Source organism: Ruditapes philippinarum, unplaced genomic scaffold, assembly GCF_026571515.1.
Source record: "Ruditapes philippinarum isolate M1 unplaced genomic scaffold, ASM2657151v2 ctg5651_1_1_1_1, whole genome shotgun sequence".
Taxonomy (NCBI): Eukaryota; Metazoa; Mollusca; class Bivalvia; order Venerida; family Veneridae; genus Ruditapes; species Ruditapes philippinarum.
This window is the reverse complement of record NW_026852625.1, coordinates 77,512-93,722: the sequence shown is the minus strand read 5'-3', so window position 1 is coordinate 93,722 and position 16,211 is coordinate 77,512. Positions and strand designations below refer to the sequence as shown.

Here is a 16,211-nt window from a genome sequence, read left to right as displayed (position 1 = left end):
TATAATGACACTTCTGTTATAGTGTCAAGATTAATCATTCTGCTTCTTCATATTTACTTAACTTGATAATAAAAGTTGAGCAGGAATGAGGGTTTCACTATTACATAATGTTAAATAATGTTTCTATGTTTTTGTAGGGTTTTTTGTGCCAGAAAGTCAGATTTTTGCTGACATTGACATTTTAGAGGTCTCCAAATTTTTACGATATTAATGATTATCTTTTGATACGGATGTTTACTGTTTGCAACTGTGCTTAGTTGATTTTCTTCATCCATTCGAAATAGAATGTGATGAGTTTTATAAACCCTCCAGCCCTTTTAGAAGAGGTTCAGTAATCTTTTACAAAGAAATATAATTAATCTGTCAGTTAGGTTATACAACTGATAAGGTATTTTTATGTATATTTTTTTATCATACATTTTTATTTTAGGGAAGTAGGATCTTCAGTATAATAAATTTAAATGTATTAACTGTTCATTTATTGACCAAGGCATTGTACCTTCATTATCAATATACATGTACATTATTAATGTAACATACTTGCATTTAAAAGACAATTTATTATGTTTGTTTGTTTTGTCTTGATATTTTTCCCCACAAAAGGAATTGTCCACATTACATTTTTTATACTATGTGTACATGTGGTATATATATCCATACAGTGTAACAAGTAATAAACTGTATTCTAACACAACCGGCATTTTTTGCTATTGAACATAGAAGAAACGAAAGTGTGTGTTATTATGCAATAAAATCACTGTTTGACGTTCCTTATTAAGACATGTGACGTAATCAATATACATGTGACGTAATCACTAAAAATGGGACGCGCTGAAAATAAGTACGGAAACAAATCGGGCACAATTTAGTTTAATATCAGATACAGTGGTACTTATTTGTTGATGTCAGGTTAGAATCGAAATAATATAATTCTATCCAAGATGGTTATTTTATTGCTTGATGAAATCACTGTCTGTCATTGGGATATGCATCATAATATCACTCAGGCTACGCCCTAGTGATATAATTCCTTGCATCTGAATTCTATCCAAGATGGTGATTTTATCGCTTGATAAAATAAATGTCTGTCATTCGGATATGCATCATTATATCACTCAGGCTACGCCCTAGTGATATAATTCCTTACATCTGAATTCCAAATAGTGATTTTGATAATAAAATCACTGTTAAGGATAATTCTTAAACAATCTTACAGGGGGAGTAGAGGAACAATTATGTTACAGTCTAGTCAGTGTAATTTAAATTGGAGAACATTAAAGTCTTGTAAATTGTATTTAATTTTATTTTCAATTACAATCAAATTTTCGTCATTGATAAATCTATTTCTTATATTTGAAGAAGAACATCATCTGAATTTCATACTAATGGTATAATAGATTATTAGTGCCAGTTATGATTCATTTGTGTGGGGAGAGAAAAGGTTAGTTGAGAACATACACATGAAGATGAAGTGAAATATTAGTCTCTATTTGCAACCATTTGGTAATGAGAAGTTATATGGTATTTCCCTATAACCTGCACTACAAAAATTAAACAAGTAGGCAAGTTAGAGTCTTGATGTGTTGAGTAAGTTTACTTCTTTATATTGTGTGGCAGTTGATCTAAATTAACTAAATTTCTAACTAAATAACTAATATTTTAAAAATACATTATTTTTTTTCCAACATAGGTCATATAAATCTGTTCATTACTCTTTATGTTTATATTAAAGATCCTGTATGTTGTTATTGAGGTTGTATACTGGTGGTGGTGTTGGTTGTTTTCACTCGGGATCATGACAGTAAGCCACATTGAATTCACCAATCACGACAGTAAGCCACATTGAATTCACCAGAGCACAGTACTACCAGTTGTATACCACACTATAAATAATGCTTTTTGGAATTTACAAAATTGATAAATCTTTATTTGAGCATCATATTTATGATATAAAACCAGAAAAAAAATTGTGTTACAGGATCTTTAAGTCATGTGGTAGAACTACTTTCAATCTGTATCATAACAAAGATGATAATTGGTAATCTGCAAGGTGTTCCAAATGACCAAGCTCATTCAGTTTGGCACTTCATTTGTTCCCTTTGGTACACTGCGCTACCAATCGCAACCTATACATGTTGTCAATGAATAAAGCAACAAGACAATTGTATATAAAGCTTTTTATTCAGAAATTAACAGAAATTATGCCTCTATTTAAAATGTATAAAAAAGCCAGCACAATAAACAAGTCAAAATAAATTGTCTATCTTCTTGAACAACATAAAGCTTTGGGTGAAATATTCAGGTAAAAGCATATATACATATATGCAAAAACTCTTTCCAACAGTTTCTGAAATTTATAAGAAAACCATGGTACAAAACATGTATACATATCATCAGCTATTGCAGATTAAAAAAATCACCATGTAAAATATTAAAGATATACCATGCTCAAATTTGATATTAGAAAATATTGATAATTGCTGCATAGTCTTTTTGTAAAATAAAATAAACATGTTTTGACTTTACACAAAGTAGATATGTAATGTTTAAAATTCTCAACACTATAGGTGGTCACAAGACTGGCATTTTAGAAAAGACCAACTTTACTTGCTGTAATAGGAAACATAGCTTCCCAATTACATGGCTAATTCATTCTTTTATACAAATTAGACATATTCAGTGAGATTTTCAAAGATTTCAATAAATTTCTGTGATTAAAAAATTTTACTCAAGGATGAGCAAAGTATATCTTTAAACAAGAACAAGAGGGCCATGATGGTCCTGAAATCGCTCACCTGTATATAAGACCCTGGGCCAAGGCCAATTTTAAACCTGAGGCCCCATGTTCACAAAGATTTAAGGATCAGGATCAAATTTAAAAACTCAAATATTCTCCATTATTTATCCTTATAGATTAAATATTCAATATTAAATTGGTAAAACTGAACTTGAAATAGCTTGTTCATGAAATTTTAGAATAAATCTATTGTTATTTTTACAGCAAATGGGCATTTTACAGTTGATCCAAATTTTGATCTTGATCCTAAAATTGATCCTCATTCTGATCCGATTATTTTTGTATTTGTTTTGTTATTAGTTGATTCTATCTCAAAATAGGTTGGTTTCTTTGCAAATAAACAATTTTTTACATTTGAATGTGTACCATTTAACTCTAGCACAATACAATCAATTTTAGTTTTATAAAACAATGAAAATAAAATCAGGATCACCTGATCCTGATCTTTTCTTTGTGAACACGGGGCCAGGGGCTTTTATTTGAACAAACTTGGTAGACACCCATTAGAAGATGTTTTATGAAAAATATCTAAGCTCTAGCTCTTAGGGTTTTTATAAGAAGATTTTTTAAGTTTTTAATATACACATATCAATGACCCCCAGGGTGGGGCCAATTTTAACCTTAGGCCCCTTATTTGAACAAACTTGGTAGACACCCATTAGAAGATGTTTCATGCTAAATATCTTACCTCTAGCTAGATTTTTTAAGTTAAGTCTGGATAAAATTGGCTTAGCAGTTTATGAGGAGATGTCGTTTAAAGTAAAAGTTTACAGACGGACAGACGATGGATGGACAGATGGACGATGGCTAAAAGTGATCACAAAAGCTCACCATGTCACTTTGTGACAGGTGAGCTAACAAGAGCTGTCCGTAAGACAGCGCGCTCGACTTTTTTATTGCTTGCCAATAAAAAAAGTTTTTGCAGTAAAAGGCAATACAAGAATCTCTGTATTTTTAAAGTGAACAATGGCCATGAGCATTAAGATATTTAGTGAAGAATTATTTTATTATGACATAATTTATGGTAAAGTGAACAAGTGGATAGGAATGAATTTTTTTAGATTTTTTAAGTTTTTTAGTGCTTGCCTATAATACAAAACATTGACAGTTAAGGGCCATAATTCAAATAAAATCTTTGACAGAATTACCTTCTCCTGGACATGTTTGGGAATCATGATTGTAAACAAGTATTCCAACTTTCAAATTAATATCTCAAACAGTTCAGTCAAAAAGTGGACTGGTACTAAAAACTTAACCAAGATTCTAAGTCGATAAAAAGGCCTTAATTTTTAAAACAAATCCTTGACAGAGTTACCTTCTCTTGCGTACAGATGGGGGTAATGATGTGAAATAGCATTAAAAGTTTCAAAGCAATATCTCAAAGGGTTAAGGCAATAAGTGGATTTTACCCATATTCAATGTATTTTTCTAAGTCAAAAAGGGGCATAATTCTGTCAAAAACCTTGACAGAGTTATGTCCTCTTGTCTGTTGATGAAGGTCGTGATGGTAAACAAGTATGGTCAGTTTCAAAGCAATACCTCCAATGGTTTTGAAATAAAGTGAGGTGGTACAAAAAACTTAACCAAGCTCAATACACTTTCTAAGTCAAAAAAGGGCCATAATTCTGTCAAAAACCTTGACAGAGTTATGTACTCTTGTCTGTAGATGGAGGTTATGATGGTGAACAAGTATGGTAAGTTTCAAAGCCATACTTGTAATACTTCTGAAATAAAGTGGGGTGGTACGAAAAACTTAACCAAGGTGTGACGCCGACGCCGGGGCGAGTAGGATAGCTCCCCTTTTCATAGAAAAGTCGAGCTAAAAATGAAGTTACAATCAATACACATGTTATATTACTAAATTAAGGTAATCTGTCTGAATTCTGTAACAGACTTTTTAAGTTCTAAAATTGAGCATGTAAACCATTACAAATATATCAACATAATAAACATTGTAAAGAATCTTTATATAAACTGGGCAATTTCTAAATTTGTTTCATTTGTTGTTATTTCAAAAGAGCAATGCCTCCTAAATTTTTGAAGTTGTGACCTTAATATTAATATAAATGAGCCGCACCATAACAAAACCAACATACTGCGTTTGCAACCAGGGCATCTGCACAGTCTGATCAGGATCCATGCTGTTTGCTATCAGTTTCTCTACTTGTAATATGGTTGTAAGCATCACTGATCAGACTGCGTGAATGCACAGGCTGGTCTGGATCCATGCTGGTTGCAAACGCACTATGTATGTTGTGTCATGGCTCTGCTCTTAATTATGCTGTAAGAGCTACTTACTTCTTCGAAAATGATTATAAATCAATTTAACAGGAAATGTACAAGTAGCAACCTTATAAAATTAAATTGGCTAATAAAATTTCAGGTCAATCGCAAAATATGAATTTATCATTCTAATTTTTTTTTAATACAATGTACATGTTGATAACAAAATAAAAATATGATTTAATCATATAAAATCCAAAAGCTCATGGTGTAGTAATATGAGCAAAACATTTGAGGAATAATGGTTATGCTTACACTTGTTCTACTTAGAGAAGCAATTTTACACTTTTTTTTCTAGGCCAAATAAAACCCATAATATTTTTACACTGTTTTCTCTATGTCCAAAAATGTGTGACCATTTAACATCAGTATTGTTTGGTTTTATTAACCTGTCAATTACATACTGATTACACGGTCGATGCACACAGTATATTAATCTTCGGTAGATGTTCGGTAAGTTCCGTGAGATGTACGCTATACAATGGAATTTAATTTAATTTGTATCGCTAAACTAAGTGTACTCAGCGTTATAGCACAAAAGCGTAAATCACGAGTTTATAATCTAAGTGCAACACGTGTTTTAAGTTCATGTTTTTTTCTTATTATTACTTTCAACATTATTGAATCTATATATGATTATTTTATGTTGTTCGTTTTGTTTATGTTTTACTTAATTTTGTTATGTATATACTCTTTTTAAATAACATGTCTTTTAAGAATTCATGTTTAAAATTAAAACGGATTAAAATCAATAAATGTCTTTTCAATGCCGTAAAACATACTACAAATCTGTTCCATTAAAATATACTGCAAAAATAAAGAAAGAGTACTAAAACAATGGCAACAGTAAGGATCGAACCACAGACCTCTCAATTATCAGTCATTCTCTTTACCGACTGTCCTATTGTGAATTAACGAAAACCTTTACATTAAGCTGGCGTGACTTTCAATCCATGACTAATATACTCCACATTAATTCTCGTAAACTACACGGACCAAACCGAAGTGGGATCGAATATTTAAATGAGTCCTATAATGTATTCATAATTGACAGGTCAATAAAATCAGACTATACAGCAGAAGAAATAAAATCTGTTATATTTATAATTTGTAATTATCGTTGATAATTTTGGTATGACATTACATTAATTTTGCAACATAAAGACGATGTTTAAATCATCCTATATAATATGTTAAAGGGACTTCACTGAAGTTTTTTGACATGACAGGAATGGAAATATTTCCTCCAGATTTTTGTACTATTTGATGTTGGTCTTAACCAATAACTTGTATGCAAATCTTCAGATTCCATCACCCTGTATTTCCAGAATACTCATTTTAATTATGCAGTCACCGACAAATGAAAAGCAATGCCTTTCTCTCAAGTGTGGCTAAGCATTGCATAAAAAATCAATTTACAACTTAATTCTAAGTGTCTTTCTATATCATCCATTCATTTTAAGAACTGATCTATGTAAACATTTCAAATTTTATACAAATAGGATTTTAAACCTCAGTGGAGTTCCTTTAATGAACAATACTCTACGTATGATATTTCTATTACCTACCGTATTTATATGTGTGAACTAAATAAAACACCTCAAATTTCTATAATATTTCTATATGCTGCCAGTATATTGAGATCTCTACCATCATAAAACAAAATGTTGTTGTGTTCTCCCAAAGATGATTTCATAAATTATGGTAAAAAAATATATAAAAATTAAAGAAAAATAATGTCAGTAAAGTAAGTATGGATATTTATTTCACCCATTATAACAGATATGAAAATTAAAACTAGATCATGGAAAGAAAAATAATGTCAGTATAAAGGCATGTATGGACTTTTTTTACCCATTATAACTGTTGGTGTACTTAAACACTTAAAAGTGTAAGTACATACACCAAGTCAAAATAACTTTAAAGCTGCACGCCTTCAGATGAGCCAAAATATTTTAAGAAAATCAATATTGAGAAAAATGCACTTAACTTTTAAGAAAGGTAAAAACATTCAAGATCCAAGTTATATTTTACATGTTATGTGCGGTTAAACACTGATTTTGCGGTATTTTATAACCATATTTCTACTACGTTACTAGTCTTTGCATATGTTGACCACTTTTTGGTAATTTTCGTAGATTGTGTCGATTGCAATATGTAAATTTTTTTAATTAGTTCACCTCACAGTATTTTACTTTTACATACATTTCCAAAAATTTTATGAAAATTAACAGGAGTCTGGGGGCGTGCTGCTTAAATTTTGCCATAATTGTTTACAATTTTATATTATGCCACATAAAAATAATCAGTATTCAACAATCATGACCCATGGAAATTTCAATAAATATCCTTAGTAATTTATAATGGAACCATTCACTTGATAAAACGGGTTACAGTCTTTATATTTTTATTTTAAAGGCATTTTCTCATACACTGTAGCCTCGATAACTCGCTCTTCATTATAACGCTAATCTCAGTATTTTTTCCTTAAATTCTGTCACTATTAATTACTGGTCAATGACCATTAAAATTGTCAAACTTTGCAAAAACATAGCTATTTCACCTCGACAGAAAGAAAAATCGCCACACTGTCACTTTAATATGTATTTGTAGTCATTTATGCCTAACAAAAAATGTCTTTAAATAATATTTTTATTTCCTTATAGCTACTGATTCCTAGGACTGGCTTTTATAGAAAAATTTTACTGTTGATTTCACATTTTAAAATCATTAAATCAAATCTTTCATCATTCAATAACAATAGAACCAATAGTGCAATACTTTTTTGCAGAGAAGGAAAAAAAACTGAATACAAAAGATAACAAAATTCACTCATAAAAGCAGTTTCAACAGTTAACCTGCTGGTACTGTAAAGTGATAAGCCTTTGCTACCAATACTGAGCTAGGCCAACCCACACCGTGCAGTCTGACTTGAGTCTGTCTCTACAATGTTGATACCCCACATTTTGTACTTTGATACTGTAATCCCTAAAACTTCAAGTGGACTGTTCCAAATTCAAAGCAGGGCAAATCCATTATACAATTCCAGAGGGGAAGGGAACAATAGAAGCAGTAGCACTTTTGAAAGTAAAAGATACTAAATACTATACAGTTTAGAAAGTTAAAGATATTATATAATACTATATATTTGTAGAATATCAAGAAACAAGTTGACTTCTGCTAATCAATATGGGTTATATATAACTCTAGTACCATGTACATAAATGTATGTTTGTATTTTACATCCAAATTCAAACTGAATTTTTTGTCATTCAAGGTACATTTAAACATATAAATCTCATCAAAAGACATACATGTACAGTATAATAATAATAGTTTGAACTTCTGTAGAATTGGAATAGAAATTTGGAAAAACTATATCATTCATTTTCAAAAACTAAATTAACCCCTAACCTGCTGAATTTGTGAAATGGACTTGCCCAGCTTTGAATTCAGAACAGTCCATTCCAAGTTCAAGGGATTTCAATATTAAAATACAAACAAGAGCTGTCGGTAGGACAGCATGCTTGACTATTCTTAGCACTTAGTAATAAATCAAGTGCCTGGATAATGTTAAGAAAATGGATAATGTAGAATTTTCTAGTACAAAAAGGGCCATAATTCTGTCAAAATCAATGTTTCAGTTAACGGCTATGGATAGTACCCTTCTATTATCCTCTCAAATAAGTTTGTAAAGTTTAAACCCATTCCCTTCATTATTTTTTTTAAAGATATCAACTTGCACACAAAAAACTTAATGAAAGTGTGACGCCTGTCCACACCCAAACAAGTACAAAAGCTCTCCCTATTCTTCAAATAGTCTAGCTAAGACATTGAACTACCAACAGTTTAGAGCCAGACTTCTAGCATAGCTGTACACTGGTGGACAAGTCTAATCTCTTTTTGTTCTAGCAAGTTAAGGGTTAAAAGAAATCATAGAATTAATACTAAAACAACACACATTTGAATTTCACAATGTAACATTTTTTCATTTAATATGCAAGACAGTGTTTTTCAGAGATTAAGCAATATGGCACTCAAAAGTTGGATCAATTTTCAATTTTTAATGATAAATATGTTTATAAAAATGAGCTTTTATGTAAATTTATAACAACATAAAATAAAATGAGCCGCGTCATGACAAAACCAACATAGTGCATTTGCGACAAGCATGGATCCAGACCAGCCTGCGCATCCGCGTAGTGTGATCAGGATCCATGCTGTTCGCTTACAAACCCTATTACAAGTGGAGAAACTGAAAGCGAACAGCATGGATCCTGATCAGACTGCGTGGATGCGCAGGCTTGTCTGGATCCATGCTGGTCGCAAACGCATTACGTTGGTTTTGTCGTGACGCGGCTCAAATGTTGAATTACATGAATGTCAGGAAGATTTGTTTCTTTGTTTGTTATTTCTTCAATAATGAGATGAAAAATAATGTTTGTCTTTGAAAATAAAACAATTTAAAGTTTGATGACAGTATTGCACATTTTTCATAGCAAATGTTTTCATTTAAACATATATATTACATATATTTCATCAGCACTTTAAACATTTTAATCAACCAAAAATACAAATGATAATGAAAAGAATTGCGAGATGATATTTTGTAATGGAACAGGATGTTAAAAAATATATGATGGATTTTGGTTTTACTTCCAAGTTGGAACATTAACTTGATGAAGTGGGAGATGTTATAATTAAGCAGTACTTATGACCAGATTCTGAGATAAAATGGCAGATTTAAGTTTGTCCAAAACAATGTATAATTATATCAAATCATTTTCATTAATTATTTTAACAAACAAGATCTCAGACTACCAGAATACATTATCCAGTAAGGAAGTATAGAAACCATCATGCTCCTAACAAAGATGCTACTGAAACTATGTTAACAACAGTATCCTCTTAAACATTATCAACAATTATAACAAAAGAAAGTTAATCTGCTAAAAGGTTAAATACTTAAAAACATACATTTAAAGTTAACTTTTCAAAGGTTTCCATATGAATAATTACTAATGTCATGATCATTTTGAGTTGGTTTGAAAATGGGATAAATGTAAGAAAAACTTAAGATGAAACAATATGTGAAGATGAAACTTAGCAGATCTTTTTTTCTTTTAATTTGTACTCGTTTGTTAGGTTTTTAGCATTATTTAACTAATGGGAGTCATAAAAAGATTTTCTTGATAGAAGGTGTGCCACCCTGTACAATATTTCAGGCAAAAAAAACAAGCATCTAGGTTTAACCTCAGGCTAAAAACAAGCATTTTGGTATAACTTTAGGCTAAAACTAGAACTATCACTAAATGTGATTAATACCCCCGCAAGACTGCTTCGGAAATGAGGATGTTACTAGTAACAGAATACCTTGTAAAGAATTGAAACAGAGTTATGGTTGTGGGCAATTAAAGATAGTTGTGGTTCTTGTATGTTGCATTTCCTTTCAATGTGGTTGGCCATTGATGAAGTTTTATTGGATTACTCTGTAAGAAGTCCAGAAAGACAAGGAAAAGGAACAAAGGACAATAACTCTATAAATACTGAAGATTGAGTTATGGCTATTGTACACTGCACTTCCTCTCATTGCGCTTGAACATTGTATGAAGTTGTATTGAATTCCAACTACTAGTTTTCAAGTTATGCACTGGACAAAAAAGTAACAAAAGCAATAACTGTAATTAGTCCAAATAGAGTTATTGTTCTTGTGCACTGCACTTCATCTCACTGCCCTTGACCATTGTATAAAGTTTCATTGAATTCCAACCATTAATTTTCAAGTTATGCACTGGACAATAAAAAGTAACAAAAGGCAAAAACTTTAAAATTAGTCAAAAAAGAGTTATGCTTTCTGTGCACTGCACTTCCTCTCAATATACTTGACCATAGTATGAAATAGTTTTGAATTCCAAATAGTAGTTTTCAAGTTATGCTCTGGACAAGGAAAAGTAACCAAGGGCAGTAACTCTGTAATTAGTCAAAATGGAGTTATGGTTCTTGTGCACTGCACTTTCTCTTATTGTGCTTGACCATTGTATGAAGTTGTTTTAAATTCCAACCAGTATGTTTTAAGTTATGCTCCAGACAAGGAAAAGTATCAAAGGGCAATAACTCTGTAATTTGTCAAAATGGAGTTATAATTCTTGTGCACTGCATTTCCTCTTAATGTGCTTGACAACTGCATGAAGTTGTATTGAATTCCAACCAGTAGTTTTCAAGTTATGCTCCAGACAAGGAAAAGTAACAAAGGGCAATAACTCTGTCATTAGTCAAGATGGAGTTATGGTTCTCATGCACTGCACTTCCTCTCAATGTGCTTGACCATTGTATGAAGTTATATTGAATTCCAACTAGTAGTCTTCAAGTTATGCTCCGGACAAAAAAAAGCAATCGAAAAGTAACAAAGGGCAATAACTCTGTAATTAGTCAAAATGGAGTTATGGTTCTTGTGCATGGCACTTCCCCTTATTGTGCTTGGCCATTGTATGAAGTTGTTTTGAATTCCAACCAGTAGTTTTCAAGTTATGCTCCGGACAAGGAAAAGTAACAAAGGGCAGTAACTCTGTAATTAGTCAAAATGGAGTTATGGTTCTTGTACAATGCACTTCCTCTCAATGTGCTTAACCATTGTATGAAGTTATATTGAATTCCAACTATTAGTTTTCAAGTTATAGTCCGGACAAAAGAAAGCAATGGAAAAATAACAAAGGGCAATAACTCTGTTATTACTTTAGATAGAGTTATGGTTCTTGTGCACTGCACTTCCCCTTATTGTGCTTGACAATTGTATGAAGTTGTTTCGAGTTTCAACCAGTAGTTTTCAAGTTATGCTCCGGCCAAGGAAAAGTAACAAAGGGCAATAACTCTGTAATTAGTCAAGATGGAGTTATGGTTCTTGTGCAATGCACTTCCTCTCAATGTGCTTGACCATTGTATGAAGTTATATTGAATTCCAACCATTAGTCTTCAAGTTATGCTCCGGACAAGGAAAATGCAACGGACCGCTGGACCGACCGACCAACTGACCGACCGACCACCGGGTGACTCCTATATACCCCCCCAAACTTCGTTTTTGGGGGTATAACAAGCATCTTTGTATAACCTCAAGCTAAAAGAAGTATCTTGGTATAACCTCAGGCTAAAACAAGCATCTTGGTATAACCTCAAGCTAAAACAAGCATCTTGGTATAACTTCAAGCTAAAACAAGCATGTTGGTAAAATCTCAAGCTAAAACAAGTATCTTGGTATAACCTCATTAAAAATCAAGCATTTTGGTATAACCTCAGGCTAAAACAAGCATCTTTGTATAACTTCAAGCTAATTAAAGTATCTAGATATAACCTCAGGCTAAAACAAGCATCTCTGTATAACCTCAAGCTAATTAAAGTATCTTGGTATAACCTGGGGCTAAAACAAGCATCTTGGTATAACCTCTGCCATAAACAAGCATCTTGGTTTAAGCTGATGAGTACATTGGTAAACCTCAGACAAAACATGTAGCTTGGTATATCCTGGCTAAAACAGGCACCTTGATATAACCTCAGGCTAAAACAAGCATCCTGGCATAACTTTAGGCTAAAACAGGCATTTTGGTATAAGCTCAGGCTAAAACAAGCATCTTTGCATAATTTCAAGCTAAGACAAACATCTTGGTATAACCTGGGCTAAAAAACTGGCATCTTGATATAACTTGGGGCTAAAACAAGCATACTGGCATAACCTTTGGCTAAACAAGCATCTTAGTATAACCTCAAGCATAAACAAGCATTTTGGTTTAACCTTAGGAAAAAATGAGCACACTGGAAAAACCTCAAGCAAAACATGCAGCTAACTAAATTTTGCAAGTCTGTTTCTGTACAAGAACAGGAATGAAGTCTACATAAAAAGCAGTATAATGAAAATTTCCTAAACATGTCCGGTTTTAATTTTGGAATTGTTGATCATTAAAGGGACAGATTTTAATACCAACATGCTAAAATAAATTTGCTATCCACATACAATGTGGTCAGACTGCACCATTAAGCCAGACTGACATTGCTTTACAACAATGGCATATGCAAGACAAAAATATACGACAAACAGTTTACAGGGTAAATTTGAAAGCTGTGTAAGACAAGCAAATCTGGATTAGCAACAAGACATGACTGGTATATACCCATGTAGCTAGAAAACAACATATGCATGTAGATAGATTTCAATGAGCAAATATTGAGCATAACAAAGAGTGATAAAAAGTTGAATGCTATCTCTAAAGCAGTATTACATCTAAGACATTTGAAATACACTAAAGGCTTCTACCTCGCCAATATTGCCTGTTTCTTGATCCGGTAAAATTTGTTCATATGACGGCCACAAATACAACTCTGCTGATTTTAACGTGAGACCCAAAGTCTATTAACAAGAAATTTTTGTAATTGTATACAAGTTAGTAAACACATAGCATTGGCTTGCACAAGAATGTCATGACATAAAAGAATCAAAAGTCATTTGAACGGTCATGTACAATTTGCTGTGTTAAGTGCATTGTTTTCATCGTTGTTTTTTTTCCGTGTCATTATTGTAATAGGCAAAGATTTCATATTGAATTTTATGCACTTTAGAAGCAACAAATAATATTTAAAAGCTCTAAGTATTTGAGTCAGAAAATGATGGTCAACTACACTAATAGAATTTGGGCCTTAGGTAGATTTTATTAATGGTATATTAATTTCTACCTAGAATGACCTTGAACTACTAACTTACTTTAGCACTTTTTAAGCTATATAGTGTCCAAATTTTGATCATATAAAGAGTTCTGTTTTTTGGAATAAAACTTAAAACTACACAATACAATGAATTAATGACCTTAATCTTGTAAAGAACATTAAATTTGTAAAACCTTGTATTACTGTAAACTTACTTAAACCTGGAGTTGAGTTCCATTAACTTTCTTAAATAAACATGTACTTTTATATGTGAAGTTTTTTATCATTGAAAAACAAGAAAGAAAAGAAAAACATTTCAGGTAACATGAGAAGACAATATAAAAAGATTTAGGAAAACGTTTGAACTGAATGTAAAGATGTTACAAGAATAAAGAAACTTTTTATCAACTCCCATAGATGTAAATTTTGAAAAAGTTCTAAAATTTGAACGATGACAATGATAAACAATGTCTTGAGGGCATGGGACCAAAGTTTACAGTAAAACATTTCATCAAGAACAAAAATAGATTAACAAGTTACATATTACAACAAACATAAAAAGATAATAAAAAAACATTTCATCTAAAATTACATAACTCAATAATAAACTATTATAACAAAAATTTGTAACAAATATAGATTCACAATTTTGTAAAAAGAGAAAAAAACCGATGAAATTTAATTCACAATTGATGTCCTCTCATTATATGAGAATAAAAACCGTATTTATTACCGCACTGTTTCCCGCAAACGTTACATTTGAACGGATCCGTATGACTATGACAGCCGATGTGAATTGAGAACAGAACTTCATCGTCAAAATTAATTCCACAATATTCACATCTTGACTCGCCACAGACCGAACTATGATGTTCGCTAGCATCTGATTCGCTAACCGACTGAGATCGGAAAGTTGTCCTTGAACTCTGACACTGAGATCGTGAATTTGTGGTAGACGTTGTTGAATTGCTCATATTACATTGCACAGCCCGATCTATGCCCCGAAAACGGGGCCGCCCACAGAAATCATAATAATCTCCATCTAGGTCAATTTCAGATTTTACGATAGGTAAAACACACTGAATTCCTCTAGTTGTATGGTCTGATTTAATGATAGTGTTGCTGGGAGGGGGCGATAACATGCTTGTATCTTGGTTTAATTCATTGCCATTTTCAAGTTCAATATTGACATGAGTAACAGTTCCTGATGAGGCAGCGTGGTCAGAATTACCGCATATTTTACGAGGACTAGTGAGATCTGTGGGAATATCGTTGTGCGGATTCCCTGACAATAAACTGTCTTCATTACGACTGCGACCTATCGGTAATTGCAATGTTCCAGCTGACCCATTAGCTAACAAATTAATACCTGGATTAACAGTATCAGATTGATTATGGGTATGATTGTCCGTCAAGTTTCTAGTAATATCTGGCATTGTTAAACCTCGCGAGTGAGCCGAGCTAGATATACTGCAGGCATTATCTAGGTCCGCCTCTATCTTAACCTTTACATCTTGATGAAAGTCATTACAATTAGAGTGTGGGCATGAACCATGGTTATTACAAGTGTGTACGTCTTGTATGGGATGACTATTGTCTAAACCGGGCGGTATATAATAATTTGATGATGTCACGGTGCTAGTTGCTGCCTGTCGCGATGATTCTGAATTCATTATGGATGATACAATTGATCGTAAATAATTTGAAGCGAGATTCTCTCCATGCCGATCTCTGTAATTTCCGTACGGAACACCATACTGGTCAAGAGGAAAATTCATCGCAGGTTGTCTCCCAGTAACAGAATACGGGAAACCAACCCTGTTTGATCTATTGACCAGTAACGAATTATCAAATATATGTCCTGTGTAATTGTTTGTATCTGTACTCTCTGGCTGATATCCATGAGATCCGATATAACGTTGAGGCGACACAACATTTCTAGATATGCCTGGAATAACTGAAGACTGCGCTAAATCCGGCATATCCGGGTGAGCCTGCTGGTAGTGATCGCGTAATTTACGAGAAATTGACGTAACATATGCACACTTAACACATTTCAGTACGTTAACAGGTGATGTTTTATGATGAAGTCTCCGATGACGTCTAAAGTTGGATTTATCGTGTGTAGTGTAGTCACATAATGAGCAACGAAATGTCTTCCCATTTCCTATAATAACATAAACAGTAATAAAATATGTACAGCTCACAACTATTAATTAATCAAATAATATCAAAACAATATACTATAAATATTCTAATTATTCCACTAATATTCTAGACTTTTTACAAAGAAAGTATTAACATTCAATCACAATTTTTTTTCCATCATTTTCATGGCTTTCATGCTAATGTCAAGGTCATTATGGAAACATTGTTGCATTACTGATATTAGAAGACTTGTCTCCCACTATTTCATTGATACTGGAAACCTTAGTAGAACCAA

At 32.4% G+C, this 16,211-nt stretch overlaps 1 protein-coding gene across 2 annotated transcripts in view; it reads right to left on the bottom strand.

Moving 5' to 3' along the window:
* Positions 1–6,158: 6,158 nt before the first annotated feature.
* LOC132719425 (uncharacterized) overlaps positions 6,159–16,211 on the bottom strand; it is a 33,488-nt gene continuing 23,435 nt past the window's right edge. For both annotated transcript variants that reach the window (XM_060703193.1, XM_060703198.1), the window contains exon 7: positions 6,159–15,935. In XM_060703193.1, coding sequence (XP_060559176.1) covers positions 14,452–15,935 — 1,484 coding nt within the window. In that variant the 3' untranslated portion in view covers positions 6,159–14,451. The remainder of the gene's footprint in view (positions 15,936–16,211) is intronic.